We start from the raw sequence: 23,843 nt of genomic DNA on the forward strand, positions 1-23,843 counted from the left end.
TTTATGGGTGTAATTTGATTTAAACTTTTTTTCAAATATTTTAGTTTGTACCCTGCATGGACATGCAGTGCACGAATATGGATAATTTGTTACTTCAGCTGAGATGTGAAATGGTAAGTTAACTTATTTTTAACATTAGAAATTAATCAAACTATTGTTTAGCATCATATGAATGCATCAGATGCTGACTTATGTTACATTGTAATTTTAAAACTGAAGACGATACCTTGAAACTTTCCTCGATCGGAATGATTTCATTTACAGTATAAAAATATCAGGGATCCCGCCATTTTAAAAAGGGGGTTCCTAATCCAGGACAATAAGGGGGGTTCTAACTGCATGTCCCCATTCAAATGCATTGATCATCCCAAAAAAGGGGGTCCTACTCCCGGACTCCCCCTTCTGGATCCGCCACTGGTATGTATGGTTATCAATCTAATTAAAAACCGATCTCTCATGCTCCCGTTTTCTGATATGTCGCGACATATCAGAAAACGGAGGCATGAGAGATCGGTTTTTAATTAGATTGGTATGGTTATCAGTATAGTACTGATTATACAACTTACGTACCGGTAAATGATAGACAACAAAAACTCGGTTTGATAGTGTTTTTCTAAATTTCTCGGTGTTGCATGCAAAGTGCTCAGTTAAAAATATAACTCCTTCATTTAATAATAAAAAGAAAGCAGTGAAATATCGATAGGAATTACTACAAACTAGTATAAAATGTACCAGTATATGGTTTACCGTACAAATTGTGACTTGGACGGAGAGTCGTCTCATTGGAACTCATACTACATCTTTATATATTTATATAATATACTCATAGTATAATCATATGTCTCTGCATATACCAAGTCTAACCGAACTCTAACTATATATGTATTTATATACATACTTACCCTAGTGACCCTCATATATTTATCATTAAAGAGCAAGTAGTTTTTTTCTGATGAGGGTATGCACCCCCTTGAACTGTTCAGTCAGTGTGGTAATTAATCAATGTTTACCATAACTATACACATTGCGTGTGATATAGTATTAAATATATAAGAGATTTATTATTGTCAAGATCCATATCTTATATATACAATGTGTAACAAAGGCTAGATAGAGTATATATTGTATAGGTATTAATTGAAGGACATTTGTTGTGAAGTTTACCATGATTCATTCATATCTGTGTATTATATTTAGGATCAGAAAAAAAAGAATGCATTCACAACTTAGTTTATATTTATGTATGGTAAACTATATCTAGTATAGCTCAGGAAATTATTCAAAAATGGTTATGTCGATAAAACAGTTGCAAATATACGGTTATAGTTTTCTGATCAGTTGTAAGGAGACCCCCAAATTAGTTCAACAATGTGCCTATTTCACGACATGAGATTGTAGTTCGTTTCTTCATATGTCAGTATCCAATTTGTTTTTGTAAAATGTCTAATTGTCATTACTTATCATGCCATATGAAGCATTTTAAATGTGGGACCAAGGACGTCAACCAGAAAAAAATCTACCCTTCTCAATAATTGGCATTGGTGCTGTATTCCTTGCGATGCACACATGTTTATACAAGATTAGGTGGGTTTGGGTAATACAAAAAAATAAAAGATATAAAAAAGAAGATGTGATATGATTGTCAATGAGACAAATCTCCACAAGAGACCAAATGATACAGAAATTAACAACTATAGGTCACCGTACGGGCTTCAACATTGAGCTAAGCCAATACCGCATAGTCACTATAAATGGCATCAAAATGACCAATGTAATTCAAACGAGAAAAAATAATGTCATAATTTATGTACAAAATAATGAACGAAAAATAGATATGTAAAACAGCAGCATACGAGTTTATTTTGAAGATAACAATGTGGTTATTCCTTTAAACGGTCCTTGTATATGTCTTATTTTTCCTGACCAGTGCTTTACATGTGGGATAAAGTTTGTGATCTAAAGTCAAAGTTAAAGTTGGGTCGGTAAGTGTACCTTTGTAGCCAGTGTTATGTCTAGAAAGCATGTATCTACCATGGGAAAATATCATATTTAAACAAATACCATGATAGATATACAAGTTTTACTTTTCCGTTTTCAATTAAAATTCACTGGTCACCTTAGTTTCGCCACGACATACCACATGGATTACGGGACATTTGGTATGCATATCTATTAAATTTTGAAGAATCTAATACACCAATAATTCAAAATCAATTTATTATCTCGATTTGACAAGTGGACAATAATAAATAACAGTATAAAGTCCTTCTGGTTTTATTTGAGATTTAAGATATGGTGTTTATGGTAAGATTTGTATTTGTGTTGACAATCGTTATTAAACATCAAAAGTGAGAATATTTGATAGAAAACGATAGCAAGGAAAGTTTAAAATCACTTAAAAGTAGATAAGTATCAGTTGGTTGTCACTCAGGTGAAGGCTCAGGTAAAAAGTCCAGGTTAATTAGGTACGGGTACCTAAAGTTACTTTTCTTGTACTTTATGTTGACTTCAAATATTTGTTGATGGGGGTTGATATTTTAACAAGAACAGTCAATATTTAACACAAAACGATCGTCTTTGTGGGGGACTTTAAATGATTTTACAATTTTACAAATTCAACGACAGTAGATATTACTTCAGTTTATAACTTTGTACTGCTACAATGAACAACTCGTGTTAATGTTCTCAAACTATTAAATTTTCTAAAACAGCCCAACTTGCATGTAAAATAATTTTGTACGTTTGAGATGATTACAGATTTTCACTTAATTTATCCTGAAAGATGTGCAGTACTGATTTCAAAGCAGAGTATTTAATTGTTTAGTCGTTTCGGTGTTTCTTTTTGGCAATTAACCTGTTATGTTGTCCTTAGAATTGTTCCAAATGTTTGTGTCATTTAACATTGATCATGCACTGTTAAATACCATTATTTTTTGTGCTTCTGTGTAAGCAAAAGTACGAGCAGTTGATCCTTGATTTGATCCCTCACCATGATTACCGAGTGCGCCGGCAGGAGTTCTGCATAAAAGAGCGGATTACAAATAAGTAAATAGTTATAACTGTATTATCTATGTTTACCTTTATGCCCGCGTCACACTGTCCCGATTTCTTTATACGATCGACACCCGAATGCGAAAATTGTAAGTTCGTACGAAGTTGGTCCCGATCTCGTTAAAATACCAAAAAGTGACCGAAGCAAGTACTACGAATAACGGAGTCTATACGATGGTGCCAAAATTATATACGATACCAAAGATGGGCATAAGAAGGTTAACCGAAGACGGGTATTTAAGCTTCATATCTCAGCCAAAGCCTACTCGATGGATCACGAAGACTACGTGATGGATTACGAAGGCTACATGATGGATTACGATGATGGCGCGACAGCTTACGAGAAATCGATCTTTTTGTCTAATTCTTATAAAACTTAGTTTAATGTCCCGTCGCATACTACATGTAAGTTCCGTGTAGATAAAATGCATCAAAAGATTTTAACCACATTTGGTATATTGTTCCTTCTTGTAATGATCTGACAAATTTTACGTTTAAGGACAAAGATCAAGGTCATGCAGATGGACTTGTTTTTTCTCCTTGTATTAGCATAATACACCGGAAATTGGTTGCTCATTTCTTTACCTGCTGGTTCTACAGACAGTCTTAAAGGTATTTCCAGTTACTGAATGTTTTGGTTGATTTCTAAAAAAAATAGTCTATGTATCAAACATGCATATTCAATTTACCATTTTCTGCATGTTTCATATACAAGTATAGTGTCCATATCTGTCCCCAATATGTTACATACGAGGGGATGCTTCGCTCGGCATTGCCTTGTTTGAACTGTAAAGTGTGTGCACTAGTCTGAATAATCACCCATAATTATGCCCATGATTACTGATCTATCTCTAAGGCAAGGTAATGGGTTCGTTGATCCCATTTATTCAAAAAGAGCTCTTTCCAGGAGAATATCATAATAATATAGACAAAAGGAAGGATGCGGGGAAAGCAACAACTGCAGCAAAATATGAAATATAGAAAACAAAATGGTTATGGAGTAAACATTCGTGTGACAACAACTCAGACGGTACATAAACAATCAGAATAATGAAGAAAAAGTTGATTTCCCTATATACGTGTACATGCAGTTTTGGTGTACGACGCGCGTTTCTGATTTTCATTATGTTACTTGATATGAAAATTTGACAAAAAATAATATTTTACTAGTAAATCCTGAGCCTGTAATAGCTGCTCTTCTTGTTCCATTTGAATTAACAGAAACAACGCTGTCGCCCTTCTTGTTCTCATAGAATCATATGATATGAGCTCCATGTTTTGTGAACGTCTTCCTTAACTGTCGTACTAGACTGACCACTGCATATCGCGCATGGCAATTTAAATGTATTTTAGAGCGAAAATTACTTACATTTAGCTGGATTTATTGCCGCCGTAGTTCCATCTTGTCGCCTTCGTACTTTTATTTGATGGCAACACGGCGGGATTACGAAGTCTTCATGAAGTCATGTTGCCATCGTAAGACGTTCGGGTAGCTTCGTGATTCATTCGTGTAGACATCGTAATGTTAAAACTACCCGATAAAAACGATGGAAACATGAATGCAATACGATGTTCAAAGATGCATTCCCGGTGACATTACGATGATGAGGATGGTGATACGAACCCTCAACATCGGACGTTCCGTCGGGGATTTTTTAACATGTTAAAAAATTAAAAACCCTTCCCGAAGTTGTCCCCGAAGGCTAGAAAAAGTGGCCGATGGTTCTACGATTGTTAAAGATGGCACTACGAATAGCCCGATCTGGATACGATCAGTCCCGATTTTGAAAATTTCCATAATCTTGTTGCCATCGGCGTAAACATCGGGACAGTGTGACGCGGGCATAAAAGAATGTACGCAAACGTAATGATTCTTTGTGCGCAAACGTAATGATTCTTTGCGCGCAAGTGCAATGGTAATGCGCGCACAAATTTAATCATCGGAACCCGCAAAATAAGACTTTCACATGAAAAGTAAAGAGTCAGTGGCGGATCCAGGAATTTTCATAAGTGGGGGCCCACTGACTGACCTAAGAGGGGGCCCGCTCCAATCACGCTTCAGTGGTTCCCTATTTAGGCAACCAAATTTTTCCCCAAAAAGGGGGGGGGCGGCCCCTTGGGCCCCCTAAATCCGCCTCTGATAGTCTACGACACAATACAAGAAAGTAATTCCATTTTAACAAGTATTTGAAGTCTATTCGTGCAGATTATTATCAAATAATCACTGACTGGAAAATCGTCAGTGTAAAAGAATCTCACCGCTTTTTCTAATTATGACAAGAAAGAAAAAAAGGGAGCTGGATTAAACGTAATTATTGTGTTCTTATAAATCTTGTTTCCAATACACATACAAATTATGCTTTCTCACTGTAATTAATTCATGCTAATTACAAGGTTGTGATTGACATGTTCTTTCTGTTGGTCATCTGATTTGACACAGTTCCAAAGGTTGTGGTCAGACACCTGTAAAAACGAGATTTTATCTATAATATCCACTATCACCCACCTCGCGTGATGTCGTCTTTAACAAGGTATCTCACAGGATTGGGTTACAATAATTTCTCTTCGTAATTCGCAACTTAATGTAGTTTTGCTCATAAATTATTTCACCTGAGCTAGGTAAATATTGTGATAAATGGCACAGTATTGTTCTGGGCTATATTCCCAGAACCATTTGTAATACACACTTGTATAAGGGGGTATTTGCCAATATTATTTATTGGACGAAATTTTAAATTATAAAATGTGCAGCATTCCATGTAATGTGATACGGAATTATTTTTCAATAAGGACCTTTTGAGGAAATTTAAAGGCTCGTTATTTTATTAATTAATATTATACGACACCTCCGTTTGCTCTTCAGCAAAAATCTCAAAATATGTCTGACAAGCCAGGTTTCACCTCATGTACTCGGACATGTTCATTATACATTTCCGACGGAATTGTGGTCAGATACTTGTATAAAAGATCAAGGAATAAGTCCCAACAGCCAGCCATGACGTCACTGACTGTGGTTGATAAAAAAAAACAAAAAACATGAATGTCTCGTATTGTCCAGATAAAAAAAATCTGAGTAAGATATATCATCATGAATTGGTTGTCAAATATAGAATCGATCAGATATCTTCAAATGATGATGAGATAACCAAATAATCACCTCTTACATTCAATTCCCAATCTAAGTATATGCTTCTGGTAGATATCACTATTCCGTGTTTGTATATGTAAGACATTGGCATCAGTCTAACTTGAATATAGACCTCCGATTTCGTTATACTAGAACTTGAAATTCGATATAAAATGTCGAGAGATTAATTGTCATGCTCTCTGTATGTTAGAACCCTTACAACCGCTCATTGAAAAACCACACATGTTATATTGCAAAGAAAAATGTCGGTCACTATCCAACATACTTTTGTTTTCCAATGGCAGTCTAAAATTGTTAATACAAGTTTTTCGTCCTCAATATTCATGATTGAAATAACCCCAACTGGATGTTAACCACACTATCATTACTTGATCAACTGCCTTAAACAGCGAAAACAGTTAAAACAACCTTTTTATGTAAGATTTATTCAGACTCTTAATCAAGTGAGCACTCAGTTGCATCCAACCTGCCAAACGGGAAGTATTTCGTGAAATGACGGAATAGATTTTCCTCGAAATTATGGACAAAAATGCATACTGTCTGCTGTTTGGTCGGGTTGTTGTTTCTTTGAAATATTCCCCTTTGTCGTTCTCAATAGTTTATATAACATTCAAATTGTTGAACACGTGCATTTTGAAGGACCGAAATCATTCAGCTGTCTTTAAGGGTGTTTTGCAGAAATTACTGGGTTTTGCTCTCTCAGAGGTAAATCTGAAAAAGAACCTTCAGAAAATCTAAAATAAAGTCGATTTTATGCTAGAGATAGCTTATGTTTGTTTACATTATGTTCTAACCGGCACGTTGTCTGAGAAACTACGTTCTTATAGTGCTCGATTGGGACTTATCATTTGAACACTCGACGCCCAGTTTGATCTTTTGATGTAAATATTTGATTTCTGTCAAATTGTCTAGCCTAAAAATAAAATATAAGACACATTCTGTATATCGGGCCATGATTGCTGTAGACTATAGATGTCCACAATATAGATGCAAAAATAATAAAATTCGCAATATGAATCCCCCTCCCCTAAAATCACTTTAGGATGGAATTAAAAAGTGCGATTGTCCCTAGCACTTAGTTGCACCAGTTGCGTTACTCGTGTGAAGTCCAATTAATGGTTAGTGATATTGCATTATATTATAGTGGATTAGTAGACATCCCTTGCTGTCTGGCATATCTAGACTTTGGCTCTCCTTTTTGACTGCAGAAAGACGATGTATGGTATCTGTTTTTTCTTTAATCAACGGAAAGATAGACCGAATTATCTGTCGTTCAAAAGCTTTTTTTTCAGTTGGTGCTTTTAGTAAGAAAACGTTCTGTCGGCTGTCGGCATAAAAGCACCAACAAAAATAAAGCTTTTGAACGACAGAGAACTCGGTCTAACGGAAAGACTGCATGTTCATCCTGCAATATATAAGACTTTTTATGTAATTTAAATCAAGATATCGGATTCATCAACTATGGTTCAATATATTATACAATGCAGACTATACATGCAAAATGATGCAATACATTAAAGCTACAAGAAAAACAATAAATGAGGATAAGTATTAAATTTCCAAATTCCCAGATCGAACATTTAAGCACTTCAAAATGTAGAACGGCGTCGTTAAGGTCACTTTTAATCTATTATCTAATGGAAATCAATAATATCTTTTTTTAAATAACATTTAGTCATGAAAAGGAATTCCCTGAAAAATGCTATAATGGAAAATATGTTGTCAGCAATCATCAAAAATGATTTATGGACTTTATCGAACAGAACCGAAGATATCAAATGGTTTAAGGGGGCTATACATATATATAGTGCAAGCTCTCGCTAATACAGATTTTGTAACATCAAACACTTAAGGCAATATGACGAACACCTTATTGCCAAAATTCATTGATAACTTTTTCATCATTTTTTTACATTTACGAACATAAAATTGACAGTTTTATGCCTCAGTAATTGAGTCAGTATGTGTCATTTGGTAATAATATGTCACCATTACATATGTAAAAATCATTACCGGACTCTTAAGTGGACATTTGTAATAATAAAACCATTGTTTTCTTTGTGGACACGCAAAAGTTTACGTCATTATTCGACATCTCTCAATTTCGCCACCCTAACATTTGGTGCTGGGTTACAATTAATACTTCAATTGGTTTCAATTTTTTATAATATTTGAAGATATTTTCCTGATGAAAGAACAATTTGAGTGCATTCAGTGGTTTGAATACATATATTTGTTGTCTATCTTTCGACATTTGATAGTTTGGCTTTATGTATTTAGGGTCAGAATGGCGACTTAACAACTTGGGGTTTAATATTAAATACATTTAGGAAACACAAATTTATAGTTTTGTATGATAATTTTATGCATCGCGTGCAATTATGAATTAAAAGATATTTCAGGTACATTTTGTAAGCATGCTTTCAAACCGTCTCTGGTATTGTGAATGAATGAATGATTTTATTCTCATAAACTAGTACATAGCTACAGAGATAATAACAGTTCATATATAATACATATCTTTGTTTCGCATGTGTGAAAATAATAACATTATAATAATATTACAGTTCCTCTAACATTAATTGTTATAATTGTTATAATTGTTATAATGGATTGCAACCCAATTTCAAAACTGAACATTCTTGAAAGGTAAAACTCTTTAAATAACAAGGACGTATCTTTGTTTACAATATTTCCATTTGAAGATGCAGACGTGAAGAAAGTGAATGGATGCATGAAGTGCGATGGACTTTCCTCTTCTTTTGTATCTTTTACATACGTTATTGTATATATGCTCTTATTCTAAATATTTGTAACAGTTGTTTAATTATGAATGGTTTTTCCCGAAAAGGTGATAATATTAGTGGAAAAGAAGTGGTAATTAACGCTTATATTCTGGAAATTCCAATGAACCGTTTCCATTATATATTAAACCTGAACAACAATGAAACCGTCGCATTTGGAAAACCAGAGGAAATCTGCATCTATGGTAAAAAGTCCGTCGCACTTTTAAAATCTACTGAGATAATTTAATGTTAAGATAATATTTTGTTTCAGTGAAACCCGACGGATACTTTCATGAACCACTGTTCATCATACAGTACCACGAAGGTCATTTTTCATTTTATTTCTTCGCTTCTTTAATGAAATAAAAAAGATCATTTTTTATATGAAAAATAGTCGAGGCTAGATTGCCAATACAATCAGGAAAATCCTTGCCGCATAGCAAGCTATACTAGACCCCGAAATGATAATGGTTTGACAATTCAAACGAGAACTCTCACGGCTTTTTTTTGCACAAAACAACAAAACTCTCATGTATTGGATATTGCCTTTTGAACGTTTGCTAAGTTTACGTGTATAAGTTTGTGATTGGATTAGTTTATGGGGGAACTACTATTGGTATGCAAATGGTAATTGTACAGCGAACACCGTAACATTGGCACATATTATTTCCATGGAGATTTTTTGGTCATGCATTGCAGTCGTAGTTTGCCATGTTGCTATTTTAACGATTTCTTTTACTATCTATTTTTTTTTTAAACCGAGACATATCTCTGTGTCCACAATTTATTAAATATGCAGAACCAGATATTTTTTTGATTTGAATATGATTAAGTAATTATATTTTCCAAAAATGACTTTTATAGGACCTCAATTTCCAAAGGTGATATTTTCGCAGCAATAACAATAGGATTAAAACCACCACGAATTCTTATACTCTGTGAAAAGAAAATATAGGACACGAAATTAAGGAAGACATAGATATGAAATTAGTTCAGACCATGGAACCACCATAAAACAAAAGGAAAATGATTCTTTAGTGGTTTCTTTAAAATGTATTCTACAGAACATATATTGTTACTAGAGTTACATTGAAAATTATATTATAATAAATAATTAATTAGACAATTATGGTTATTCTGGGAGATGACATTTTTATGTCTTTTGTGGAATATATTATATTTTCTTGTCAACTAATTAATTTAATACTGAAACAGGTGTTGGTTTTCTGAAGAATTCATGAGATCCAAAACACCTTCAGTAATTATTCATTACCGCATAAAAATGTTTGTGTAAATGTGGTACAAGGACATGGAAGTCGACTTTATATAAAACTATTTACATGTGTTACATTAGTTTGTCGGTTTGCATAACTTCTAAAACGGGCAGATAAAAGCAATATTTGCTACATGGAATAGGGGCACATATAAACGCAATTAAATAGGTGGTAATAGTGTTCAAGCAATTGCAACTTACATTTGCGCTTCTTTTTGCAAAAAGTCTCAAGTTAAATAGAGGGTTCAGAGTAAAAAAACAATATGAACTCCGCAACATGTTCTTTCTAATGTCCAACTGAGAAATGAACCTTGACGAATAACTGTCGTTTATCATATCGTTAGTGTTATTTTGTTGTTGTTGTTTTGGATTATTTTTGGGAGGAGGGTTATGTTTGGCAACTCTGCGACATCTGCACATGTCAAAGAAAGTTCGACATAGTATAGTGATCCGCCAGCGGCGGCGTTAAAAAACTCTAACGTAGGAGACATGGATCCTTCATACTTTGTATATAGATGCCTTATGTTATGAGGTTTCCGTCTGTCATATGTCCATTGTTCTTGACCTCAATTGCATCGTTCAGTGACTGCTTGAAGAAATATAAGAAAAATAAGATTTTAAGAATTCTTGATTTTTCTTTTATTATTAGTAATGAGGATAACTATATTTGATATGTGCGTATTTGGTGTATGAAAATATTTTACGATGTACATGTCAGCTAGGAATCTTTTATTTTACCGTTTTATGGTTCATTGCTCAATAAGGTTTTTTTCTAATACTATAAGTAATTGGTCAACTATATAAGGTGTATGGTATTGGTGTAAAAAAATGCATGGAACTAACTGTGATATTTTATCATTGACAGATAGATTCAGCTTTGAGAAAGTGCATCATAAGTTTTGTAAAACTGTTCTTGGAATTAAAAAAACCTCATGTAATATAGCTGCAAAGTCTGAGTTAGGACGATTTCCACTTGACTCTTTTATTAAAACTCAAGTTTTATTATATTTTTGTCGAATAAACTGCCATGAAATAAACCCTCTTGTTAAAGAAGCTTTTGCAGTAAATAAGTCTATGTCTGAAGATGGAATATATACTTGGTACACTTTTGCCAAGCATATTTTTAAAGAATTTAATATTGATGAAGAACAATATGTTGATTCTGATAAACCTTTTAAACTTATAAAAAATTCACTCAAAAAAACTTTTAAATGTATAGTGAAGGAAAAGTATAATAACATCACTCTTCAAAAACTTTCAAATATTGATAACAGTTCAAAACTTTACCTTTATAGTAAACTTAAAAATGAAATTAAATTTGAGGACTACCTGCACAATCTAAACAATTTTAATAGTCGTCAGCTTTTAACAAAATTACGTGTAAGTGATCATAATTTGGAAATTGAATTAGGACGTTACAAAAAAATTCAAAGAGAACACAGACTGTGCAAAGTTTGTAAAATTTTAGATGATGAGGAACACTTTTTCCTTCACTGCCAAATTAACAGTAATGTAAGACATTCCCTTATAAATGCAATTAAAACCCATTATCCTAATTTTAACCAGCTTGACTCAAACTCTAAACTTAAAACTATTCTAGATCCCAATAAAGATATTTTGTCTAGTGTTGTAGACTATATAAAGCAATCTATGGAATTGCGAAAATAAGGTCCACATTGGTCAATTATTATATACATCTATATATAGATATATGTTATTAATATCAACTTCACTTTTTAAAAACATTTATCATGTATAGTTATATTTCTTGTCACTTGTGTATACATTGTACTATGTTTGCATTTAAACCCGTCAGGGTTTCATGTTTTTTGCAATAAAGATAATACGGGTGTAAGGTGTATATGTCTGTCTGGCAGTTATCATGTGACCATGACCCCATTTTCCTGATTCCATTGTCAATCTTTAGTTTTCCTAGTTACGGCGGTTTGTTTCTCAGATACTGTATGCAATGGGTCAACTATATTTAAAGCATGTCGTGGTTGCAAGATGTACGTGTAACTCCAGTTTGGTTTATCTAACCTTAACCTAATTTCTTGGGTCATGTAATGTTTAAATGATAGTTGGTAGTAAATCTTTTTATTTAGGACTATCAACATAAGATAAATGGTCTTTCTTCTTCTTTAAATAATTCAGCACTCCATCAACATACTGATGATAACGTGCCGGGCACTGGTTTTACTATGACGCGCGTCAGTGAGGAAGACCCGGCATTTCAGCTTGTGCTCTCTTGTTTAGTTTGGTCATTTGCAAATTTGTTTGTTCATAACGATGATAATGAGTCCCTGACATGTTTTTTTTATAAATTCAAACGAGTAAGAGATAACGAATTGTTTAAACCTGTTTACGTATATTAAAACTTAAAACTATATAAATTGTGTGATTGGATGTGTTGGTTTCTCGTTGATGCATACCAAGGAGATCTTATTTTTCTTATTATAAACTTGGTCTGATCCTCAAACTTACCACTGTAGTGTAAGTGAATACATCATTTTCTAGTGTGACGAACGTAATCACGGTCACTGCTCTCGAATAACGTGCTATTGTCACTCTCTTTATTGCTTTGCATCTTATTAATAATTCGTAACAATACTTCGACAAAGAAGCAGAATCCATTGAACCTTTGGTCATCGTCTTTTGATTGAGAATACATGCAGGAAAATTATATATTTCAAGTCGTTAATTTAAGTTTTTAATACCCTTTTATATTCCCGACATTGAATTTCAGTTCCACTTCGCTATTTCAGACACTTCGTTTGTTCCGCTTGTCAAATCCCTTTTAAGAGAAAGCAATCATAAGCAATAAATATTAAAATAAGATTAAATCGGATCATTTGTTGCCATTTTAAGGACAGTATAAATATTATGTAATATTTATCATTCATAATTGGTCTACTTTTATGTATAAAATTTCCGTTTATTTCTATCCGTTTATCAATTTAATCTAATGTAAATTCAATACACTCTTCTGGTTTTTAATTAAAATAAAGTGCCTGATATTTTTGCATTAAAGACTTAGTTTGAATAATCAAAATTGCAGTCGATTTTAAACAATTCCGTTTGATTAAAACTCATCAAAATAGAAATCTCATATGACAGGTCAAGAATGAATATTTGCAGTCCGAAGTACGATATTGATATTCACATTATAGCTTCAAACTTTGTCGAAACACACACACAAGTGTATATGCTATCAAGTCCGTTCTTTTATATTGTATCCTCTAAAAACGTTTCTCCAGATGGAATGACGGTTCTGCTTTAGATAATTACAAATATTTATTTGACAGAACTATAGTTTTTAATAACGGCTCTTTACACGTTAAGAATAAAATTGAGAATGGAAATGGGGAATGTGTCAAAGAGACAACAACCCTACCATGCATGAAACAGAAAACAACAGGTCACCAACAGCTAGGTCTTCAATGCAGTGAGGAACTCCCACACCGGGAGGCGTCCTTCAGCTGACCCATAAACAAATATATATACTAGTTCAGTGATAATGAACGCTATACTCAACTCCAAACTGTATTCAAGAAACTGACTTGGTACAGGCGCAAATATGCGGCGGGGTTTTATGAGATCTCAACCCTATAAACTTGTAACAACTCTTTGAGGGGTCCGTATGTGGCCTGATACAGGCCAAATTTCTGTCCCTATTCAATATGCCTTCATTTTCCAGACCTGTGCAGTCTAAATTTCCCCAACCATCAACCCGGATAGCCTCTATTATTACAAGACCTATACCTATTATATCTATTGTTAACTTGTTCTCGTCCTAAACATGCAAATATATATATATTCGATATTGATATATCTGTTTAGACATTTGATATTATTTTCATATACACATACATTTGATGTTTTTGATATATCAAATCTACCTGAATTTAAAATACCTCACCCTTCCCCATCCCGATTTTTAAAATCATGTTTAAAAATGATATCTACGACTTATTATTTGATTGTAATGTATATTTATACATATTAACATAGAAATAAAGGTTAATGTTTATGTTTTCCCATAGGGTCTTGATTCATTTGGGAAAAACCAAATATGACCACGACTTACAAGTTCACATCACTGTTACAGTTTATTATACTCTATGTTGCTGAGATATACAAATATTATATTTGAAGCAAACTTGGGTGTGGTTGAAAGTAGAACTAAAAGAAACAATATTCTGAGAAAGACACGCACTCAACTTCAGGACTGTTTCAAAAGTATTATACTGTGTATATTAGTACTTTTGAAGCAAAAATGAAAAATGTAATGCATGTAATTTTAACTGGAATTCGTATAAATAAAAACACATGCAGAAAGGGCTCGTCCTCGAATATAGGACTAATTGCTTTCAAAGTATTATATTTTTTAAAACTTTTAAAACAAAAATGAGTATACGTCCACTTCAGTTAAACTGAAATTTGTATTTTCAATGTAAGTCACAGTCACTAGAATCAATGCACTGCAAACTCGGTTGTTTTTAGTTGGAGGCAACATGTAGCTTAAAGTTTCTGTTTTGAAAGTACCTGTCTTTATTTGTATGGAACTGATTGAAATCAATCAAACTCCGTGATATGTGACATCCTAATATATCTATGTCACATGTAATATTACATAGTTTCTATTTAGCCTGTATTGACAGGTGACGAACTAATATTTGTACAGCTTAGAAAACAAAATAAGGATAAAAAAGGTTTAAATCCCCGTAAAATCCCTACACTAACCTATCTTTACCATAATCTGAATTCGTTCGTATCTGGGATTGGGTCTTTATCCGTGTCATATTGATAACATCTTCAAGCAAAAGAAAGTTCCACAAAGAACGGATGTCAAGTAGGTAACTAGTCATTGTTCGTTTCACTTACTTATACATATAATCCTAGTGTTGGAAACAGTTGTGGATCCGGGATTTTCGACAGGGGGTATATGGCAGGTGTCGGCCGGAGATTCCCACCAAAATCAGATTTTTTTTACTAAAATAGAAGAATTTGGTCTTGATTGGGACGTGGAAAGGTGCCAATAGTATTTTTTTTCAAAATTTAAAAGAAATGGAGCCAACTCGTTCTATCAGATTTTCCCGTTTAGTTATTATCTGAGAACAATAAATCGTAATGAATATAGTATTTCCAACAAAAAGGTGATTCAATTATAATTTATGGAAAAATTAGATTAGCATATAGATATTAATTTATTTATCGGTGATACCTTTTAATCAGTTCGTTAATTTGGTTAGCCCGGTAATCTAATTATCAAAGAAAACTAATGCTACTTTTAATTAATGTTGTTTTAACAATTTCCCCCAGGATATAGCAATTAATTCACCTCAAGACGAATGTGCTAATTGATTTAATTTTTAATTCATTTACAGTGAGAAATATCAGAAAACTAGATCCTCGAGTTTGTTTGATCTATGTATAGAACCTGATCAGAATCAACACTCGGATCTGTTCATTGCGATTTGGTAAAATAAATATTGAAAGAAATTATAATAATTAAAGTAAACAGCCCAAGGAAACAACAATGAAATAGGTATAGATTTACTTAACCTGTACAGAACAGGTGAACTGGAATAAAACACGTCTTTAGTTAAAAAATTACCCTAAATTGTCAATCATTGTATATATAATTAGAATGAAACGGTTTTGTTGTTACGTCCGTGATATTGTTCCGTGAGAAATAGACTTCATATTCATTTTAATTGTTATTGATGCACATTTGAAGTTTATCATTATGATCTGAGTCTTCTTCGAGGTTTTGTGCTAATGTTTTGCTTCGACGCCACCGATTGTGATTAGATTTGGCTATATCACCTTAAGTAGTCCAATGAAATCATCCGTTACAACATTAGCCAGGTAAATCTCAGGTGTATAGTAGTTGGAAGATATGCACTGGTTATAACACAGGAAATAATTTATCTCTGGAATACTATTAGATTATTATTTACATTATATATTTGAAACGTCCCTGGAAAAGTTAATATTACTATTTTTTATAATTTATTTTGAATGGATATGGCTCGGATTTACAAACCATCGGAAAAGTAAGTTTTTGTTGATTTAATATTAATTCAAGTAGTCGATGTTGAGATGTTAGGAAACTTTATTAGCCTGGTATATTTGACGTATTTTTACTCTCTTTTTTTTTTATTAATAAAGTGTATTTATCTTCTTATTATCACTTTCAAATGCAAGTTTTTAAAACCAAATCAGTCTTTAAACTTTTCAAAGAAAAATTCTCACGGAACAAGTATAATGATAAAAAGTAAATGTCATTGCAAAAATTGTAAATTGCAAATGAAATATTGATACGAGCATCACTGTTCAATGTATTCTAGACTTTTTGAAACGCTCGGATTTTATTTTCACAACTGTCTTATATAAATAAATCATGGCATTTTTCTGAATCTCAATTTAATTGAAAATCGAACTTCCTTTAGCTAGTTATGTCCTGCTTTCCAGATTCGCTAAATAAATGGTCTATAAAATGTTATAGTATAGTTTTAATGGGTATCTAATTTGAAATTAACACTTTTAAGGCCACTGACCACTTTATTAAAACATAAATCAATTTACTCGGTCATCTTACAGATAACATCGGGTAGATGGCAACCTAGTCTAGCAATTTCAATCCTTTTAAATTTGTGATCAAGTGAAGATCATTTATTAACGAACTTGTTATACTGTTGATAAATGAGATGAAGCCAGTAATCTAAATTGAAAGTTAAATACACATATAAAACTTGTAGGCGGACGGAAAACATTTACAGTAAGATTGATCGTAACTGTACTTATCTGTATACTTTAAAAAAAATATATTAATCATAATACCACAAAACTGTAAAAAGACAAATACCACAAATACATGAGTATCTCAAACAATATAAATAGGTTAAACGAATTTCTTCTGATTTACTTTCACTCGCATCCTCAAAATTTTTTTTTTTACAGTTTCCATACGAATTCAAAACATAATTCAGAACTATACAAGATTTTGCTCTTAAAACCGATTGATGTCAATTATTCATGTCATTTATGTATGAATTTTCCATCGAAGGGCGTCTCTAACCAAAAATGAAATGATTTTCATGTAGCTTTATTTTGTTAAACTGTTTTGGATTAAGGTTCATATTTTTCGTATACATTCTGTTAATGATTATTCAAAATGTAACAAGATTTGTCAATAACTCGGCTTTGTTCTTCAGACGTTTATAACTTGTTTTGAAAATAGCTTGTTGTTTGAACTTCGCAGTTTATATATAAGGTATACAAAACGTAGTAAATGGATAATTTTATAACGGGCTTTTCCTCAATATGTTAAAGCAGTATATAACCATGCGATCTCTGATGAACTAGAATTCCTTAACAAAAACCACTAAGGTCTTACAACCCCCTTTCAGTCTTCATATGGGATCAAATAGATGAAATTTGCATCAGAATTTTAGAAATTGATTTAACGGTAAAAGTTAAATTTGACAGTAGTTAAAGCACATTTTCTTTGAAATGTTGGTAATTTCCTAACATTCTAAAGGCTAGTTGTCTCACTTACAAATGTAAATCCAGAATATATCAAAGTTCCTTTAAGCTATATATACAATTTGTTGTACTATATAAAGTACTATCTATACATGTATATAGCATCCAAGATTTAGTTTCCGTGGAGACTGCTATAATTATACAGTACGTCTGTTCAGATGGATCAGTTACATTGCACTAGAACATGACACCTAGTTTGTCAATAAAAAAAGGAAAAAAATTGCATGAATTCGATACAAAGTTTCATGTTTCGTATTATATACGAATGAAGGGATATTTGGTGACTCTTATTTTTAACGATCGTCCTGAATATTAGTGCAATATTTTCAACTGGACGCTAAGAAAACAACAAGCAACCCGGTGATCAATCTTTATAAACACAAAGAAGTGTTATTGACTAGTACACACAAAAAAACACAATTCTTTTAAGAATAAACCTGACCATATAAAGCAATCAAGAAAGGTTAAAAATGAATGTTTGGTAAAAAGACATCCAACCATTGTCTAGATTAGGAAATGCCCTGTACCAAGTCGGGAATATGACAGTTGCTTTCCATTCGTTTGATGTGTTTGAGCTTTTGATTTTGCCATTTGATAACGGACTTTCCGTTTTATATTAAATTTTCCTTGAAGTTCGGTATTTTAGTTAATTAACATTTTAAGACTATATAAAGTGTAATTATTACAATATGTTGATATGTTTTTGTAATGGGTAAAAATCTTGATACTTTTGTCGTTTTCTTTGAATGGTTGTTTTTAGGGTTGTCTATAGATAAGAGGATACTTATGTCGTTTTCTTTGAATGGTTGTTTTTAGGGTTGTCTATAGATAAGAAAACCATACATGGTACATCGAGGATTGGAAGCTGGATGAACAAGCTTGACATACTTTGGGCCAGTGGCTTCATCCGTTTACTAGTTGATTAAAATTACTTTGGGCCAGTGGCTTTATCCGTTTACTAGTTGATTAAAATAATTATTGCGTAATTAATTTGACGTAAATGGAAACGAGCATGCAATACTTTAAGTGCGTTTTCCACAATGTTTCTGGAAAACAAAACATAATTATGGTTAAAAATAGTATAATCCAGAAAATCCGTGAAACTTAATGCTATAACAATCAATTATGGACATTAATGTCATGATAGTGGTCGATATGATAAAGCTGTGACCCAACAAGATGACAAACTTTGTGATAGTTAATGTTAATTATACCTATATACCTTATTCAAGTTCATCAGGTGTGAAAAATGATCTATGTCAATTCTTTTGTTAAGAAACTGCAGGATTCACTTCCTCGGCTTTTATCAAATATTTGTACTGTCATCAACAAAACCACACATTTTCTCTTTGATGGTAAACACATTCATTACAAACACGACAAGGATTTTGTTTGTATCTAGAAAACTTGTTTTTAAAAATAGAATCAAAATAGGAAAACTGTTAAAAAAAGTATCATTTAAAAAAATCTGTTATCATGGTAATATCAGTCACGATACTGTCTGTAGGGTAAGCGATTAGGATAATACTAAATAACGACACACTTTTCAGTTATCTCCAATGTTCGATACCTTGGACAATATAACTTTTATCTTCCAACGAATTATATGACTCCAGGTAGCGATTTCTTTGTGTTAATACCATTTAACAAACTTTTTTTGGGGAAAAGTTGAAATAGAAACTTTGTATATGATTTCGTTACATGTCTACAGATACATTTTTTTTCATTATCTAATTTTGATTCTTTATAAGGTTTGATGAATTACTGTGTATAAGTTATAATACATATAACATTGTTCACGAAGACTCCTTTCGTAACAAATCACCACTTATACCAAAATAATTACTTGTTACACTCCCATGATGAAAAAAGGAAAACGAATAAATTGCGAGGCAGGATTTTAAATGATAATTTATCTGTCCTTTCTATCCATCTTTGATCAGTCTAAGGTGTTGAATCTTTAAATAATTATTTCTCAACAACAACACAATAACAATTCTTCATCAAAGCGTTATCCAACGGCCATTTCTCAATGTCACACTTCATAAAATGCAAATTAGTTATTTAATTTAGGTGAAGATAATAGCATATAACGTATTAGATATTCATACTACTTAATTCGTGTCTTTATAACCTGCATGTCCCTTATTATAAGATTTTCTGAAGAGTTGATTTTTTCAGTTTCTCATGTTTTAATCAAGGATTTGTATATTCTTGCTATACACATCATATTTTAATGTATATATAATGACACCTAATGCATTTCCCCTGCAATATAATGTAACTTTGGATTTTGCTATGAAACATATTGACGATGTAGATTTTTTAGATATTCTGAAGTTCGATTTAATATAGCTGAACATCAACATCCTGCAGTTTCAGATGCATCATTGATGTTTTATTTTTAAAGTTAGGAGTTGATTCGGGTATTAAAATAAAACTACTAATGATGAAGCTGAAACATGTAGAATGTAAATAGATATAGGAAGATGTGGTGTGAGTGCCAATGAGACAACTCTCCATCCAAATAACAATTTAAAAAGTAAACCATTATAGGTTAAAGAATGTAAGTTGTTTTAGAAATCGGAATTGTACGTTCACAGTACTAGCAACTTATTATTGTTTATTGGCTACATGTATACAAGATAAAATTAAAACAACCGACTTTTTTAAACCGTCCACAGTAAAACAAAAAGGAAAACACGGCAACAACAACAACAACAAACAAAACAATATAAACAATATAAACAATATAAACAATATAAACAATATAAACAAAATTAAACAAACTGTGACACCCCCAAAAACTGTTTATGTAATAGTTAAGTTTTTAAATGCTTTATTTCCCGTCATGCTAGTTTTGAGAGTATAACTAACTATTTATTTTTATTTTACAGAATGATCTACGAGATCAGAGTAAGGAGTTGACAAATCAGATGTGGTTGTTATATGTAACTTTTGAGGATTTTATATGTCTATCCTATCCAACAAAATCAGCAGCAGTATTATCAACTCGCGTGGATATAAACAATTATATCAATACAGGACCAATCTCAGCAAAACGACGTAAATCTAATAAACGTCACCGTGATAGTCCAGATAAAGATATCGAAGAAACGTGTGAAGAAAATAGACAGAAACATAATCTTGGTGATGAACATCTGAATCAAAACGAGTTGGGACTTATCATTGGAGAGGTTATCTGTGTGCATCAAATCGCCAGAAAACGTCGCCTCGGTAGATCGGTCTCGGACAATATATCGTCTGACAATTCCTCAAACTGTGTGCATGGTGTTAATGATTTAAACAGTCTCGTATTGGATAACATTGATATGCCGTATCGTGATAGAGATAGGATGCATGAACGTAGAAAAAAGGATCAGAGATCTAATGTCACTCTGACAAAGGACTATGGGTTTGGCAATTCATGGAGGACCCGTCAATCGGGAGATATAATTAGAAATTGTCATTTAACTGATCAATTAGTGAACCATAATGACTGTGAGCAAAATCCGAGGAACAAAAACCTACCCGACAATAGAGTATGTCAGCGTGATAATCCGCCATTGAGAATAACAAATGGGTGTTTAAACCGAACAGCTGATCGCTGTGTGGGATTTAGTCCTCTTAATGCTTATCCTCAGGAGGAGATCCATAATAACCATTTAAATCTAAGTTGTAGCGCTACTAATACTCCACTCTCACTTAATTTGACAAACGATTTGGATCGCCGTAATAATATACTAAACGTTTCAGCTTTTAATCCAGGGGACTCAAAAAGTGCAAGATTTCGCCTGAAGTTGGACTTAAATACAAAAAATAAACCAAAAAGCCCAAGAAGGGTATGTTCTAGAGAAGAACTTAGTGGTGCAACTGGGAATTCTGACCTGACACGGTCTGTGTCATTTGATAATGTGATTACACCAGAAAGAGAAATGCCGTCCAAAACACTTTCGTGTGAATCTTCTCCAGTAACGATATCTAGTGGATACGAGAGTGATTCCCTACCGACAAACGAAGCCGATATAGACAATATATTTGTGAACGGAAAGAAAAAACAAAACAATCGACCTGTTCCTCCAATGGAATTACCAATAGACTATTTTTCAATGTCGGACAGTCATCCATCACCCCACGGACAACCCATCTGTACAAGTGCAATTGTTACACGTAAACCAGAGACGTTTGTGGAAAATGAATTGAATGAACAATCACAACAAAACAAATCAATTACAGAGGAGACAGGACCACCGGTGCAGACACATCAAGAGCAAACGGACAATCAAACTCCAACCAGGTTCTCCCCCGCACAAATAAACAATTATCAACTCACAAAAGTCGCGCGTTCAATGTTTGAGATTATACATGATTTACAGGCTGAAAAGGACCAGGAAAACAAAATGAAATCTCGGAAAATAAAGCGGCATGTACAATGGCGAAAAGACAGGCCAGATGGTTTAAGAAAACCTGTCAGAAACATTGAAAATGAAAGTGTTGTTAATACAAGCGTAAGTCAACAGGAAAATTGTGAACAATCTCGTGAAAACTTTCAACCCGCCCTCTTGTCGTCACAAGGAAAAGTGTCCGTTAGATGTGTGAGGCGACCATTGGGGAGTGATCCTTCATTTCAAAATAGACAATATCTACCTCATAGTTCAGAGTTTGATAAAACTTCTTATCCTGAATTTTCAAGACAACTTAGTGAGCCAGAGATAAGACCACATGATATTCACTCAGAAAAATTTCAAATGAATCATTCGTTTGATTCCAGGGATAAACGGAATCATATTGTGTTCGAAGGTTGTGCGCCATATGCAACCACAAAACTACCAGGTTGTTCACCGTATGCAACAACTCGATTGCCTGGATGTCAAACGCCACGAAGGGACGAGAAAGATGATCATGTGTATGAAACTATTCCTGGAGATGATCTTCTGCAATATGAGGAAATTTTAAGAATGAGGTTGAATGGGTTGCTTCCTCATAAATATCACCCTCCAGCTTTACCCGCAAGAAATATTAATGATAGAAAAATGTCCGAGCCTATTCGAACAGACTTCAATGCAAACTTTCGTTTGCAACAACAAAGAATTCAATCTAATCCAAATTTCCAACAAAATTTACAGAATGACATAAACATTATTTCTACCTCAAGTAATCATCGAAATCATCAACTCACTAAACCCAGATCGTTCTCATACGATCCATCAGATCCTTCAAAAACCGTTCCGAATGAATTCGTTTCGAGGTGGTCGGCTGCTGACTTGCTGAACTATATCGATGGCATTCGACAACCTCCACCGAAGAGAAGAGAAAATTTCTATTTCTTATTGGATAGTAAACAGAAAAGAGCATGTTTTTCAGAGTCTCTTGAGATAGAAAATAAAATAAAAGACATGGGAATAACTTTGGATGCGAGCAGACGTCCACATCAGGATGAGGACGGTTATACCACAGTGGATAATGAACCTTCTGAAGCGCCACCTTTTTGTACCGGGGGTTTACACAACATGCAATCAACTTATGTTTGACCCTTATTACGTGCAATCAATAATTCTTTTTAAATGCTTTTGCATGATGGACCGAATTTTTATATAGCAGTCGGCTAAAGGTGCAAGATTTGATCTCAAACAAATGTGAAAAATGGTCTACATAAACTGTTGTAGTGTAGAAAGTGCTAAATGACTGTGATTGTTAATACTTATTGTTGTCTGTATTTGTGATAATGTGAAAGTTGTGTTTAATTATTTAATAATTGTATTTAAATATACAAACATTAAAAATTGAAAATTATAACTTTTTATTCTCATATCTATAGTGTTCCAAAAATGAAAAAAAAGACTACTTGTAACAGTTGGGGAAGATATTTGGTAAACATATATTAGATAGCAACCCAGGTTTACCCAGATTTTTATTGTTTTTGTCTTTTTCAGTTTGTCTCCGAGCTAAAATTGTTGCTTGAACGTTTCATATACGTTCAAAGGGGTCTGGATCTTTGCAATATCTTTTTCTAAAAAAATAAGATGTTGGTTAA

General features: G+C 33.0%; 1 protein-coding gene across 5 annotated transcripts; it reads left to right on the forward strand.

Annotated features, from left to right (window-relative positions):
* Positions 1-23,605, forward strand: LOC134686113 (uncharacterized). 5 transcript variants are annotated; one of them, XM_063545792.1, is made up of 2 exons: positions 1-113; positions 20,707-23,605. In XM_063545792.1, the coding sequence occupies exons 1-2, from the start codon at positions 57-59 to the stop codon at positions 23,338-23,340; spliced, it is 2,691 nt and encodes an 896-aa protein (XP_063401862.1). In that variant the 5' UTR covers positions 1-56; the 3' UTR covers positions 23,341-23,605. The 5 variants fall into 5 exon arrangements, with proteins under 5 accessions (XP_063401862.1, XP_063401888.1, XP_063401874.1 ...); XM_063545818.1 differs by lacking the exon at positions 1-113 and adding an exon at positions 15,015-15,110; XM_063545804.1 differs by lacking the exon at positions 1-113 and adding an exon at positions 15,028-15,114.
* Positions 23,606-23,843: the final 238 nt, after the last annotated feature.

The sequence above is a fragment of the Mytilus trossulus genome, chromosome 1 (genome assembly GCF_036588685.1).
Source record: "Mytilus trossulus isolate FHL-02 chromosome 1, PNRI_Mtr1.1.1.hap1, whole genome shotgun sequence".
Lineage (NCBI taxonomy): Eukaryota > Metazoa > Mollusca > Bivalvia > Mytilida > Mytilidae > Mytilus > Mytilus trossulus.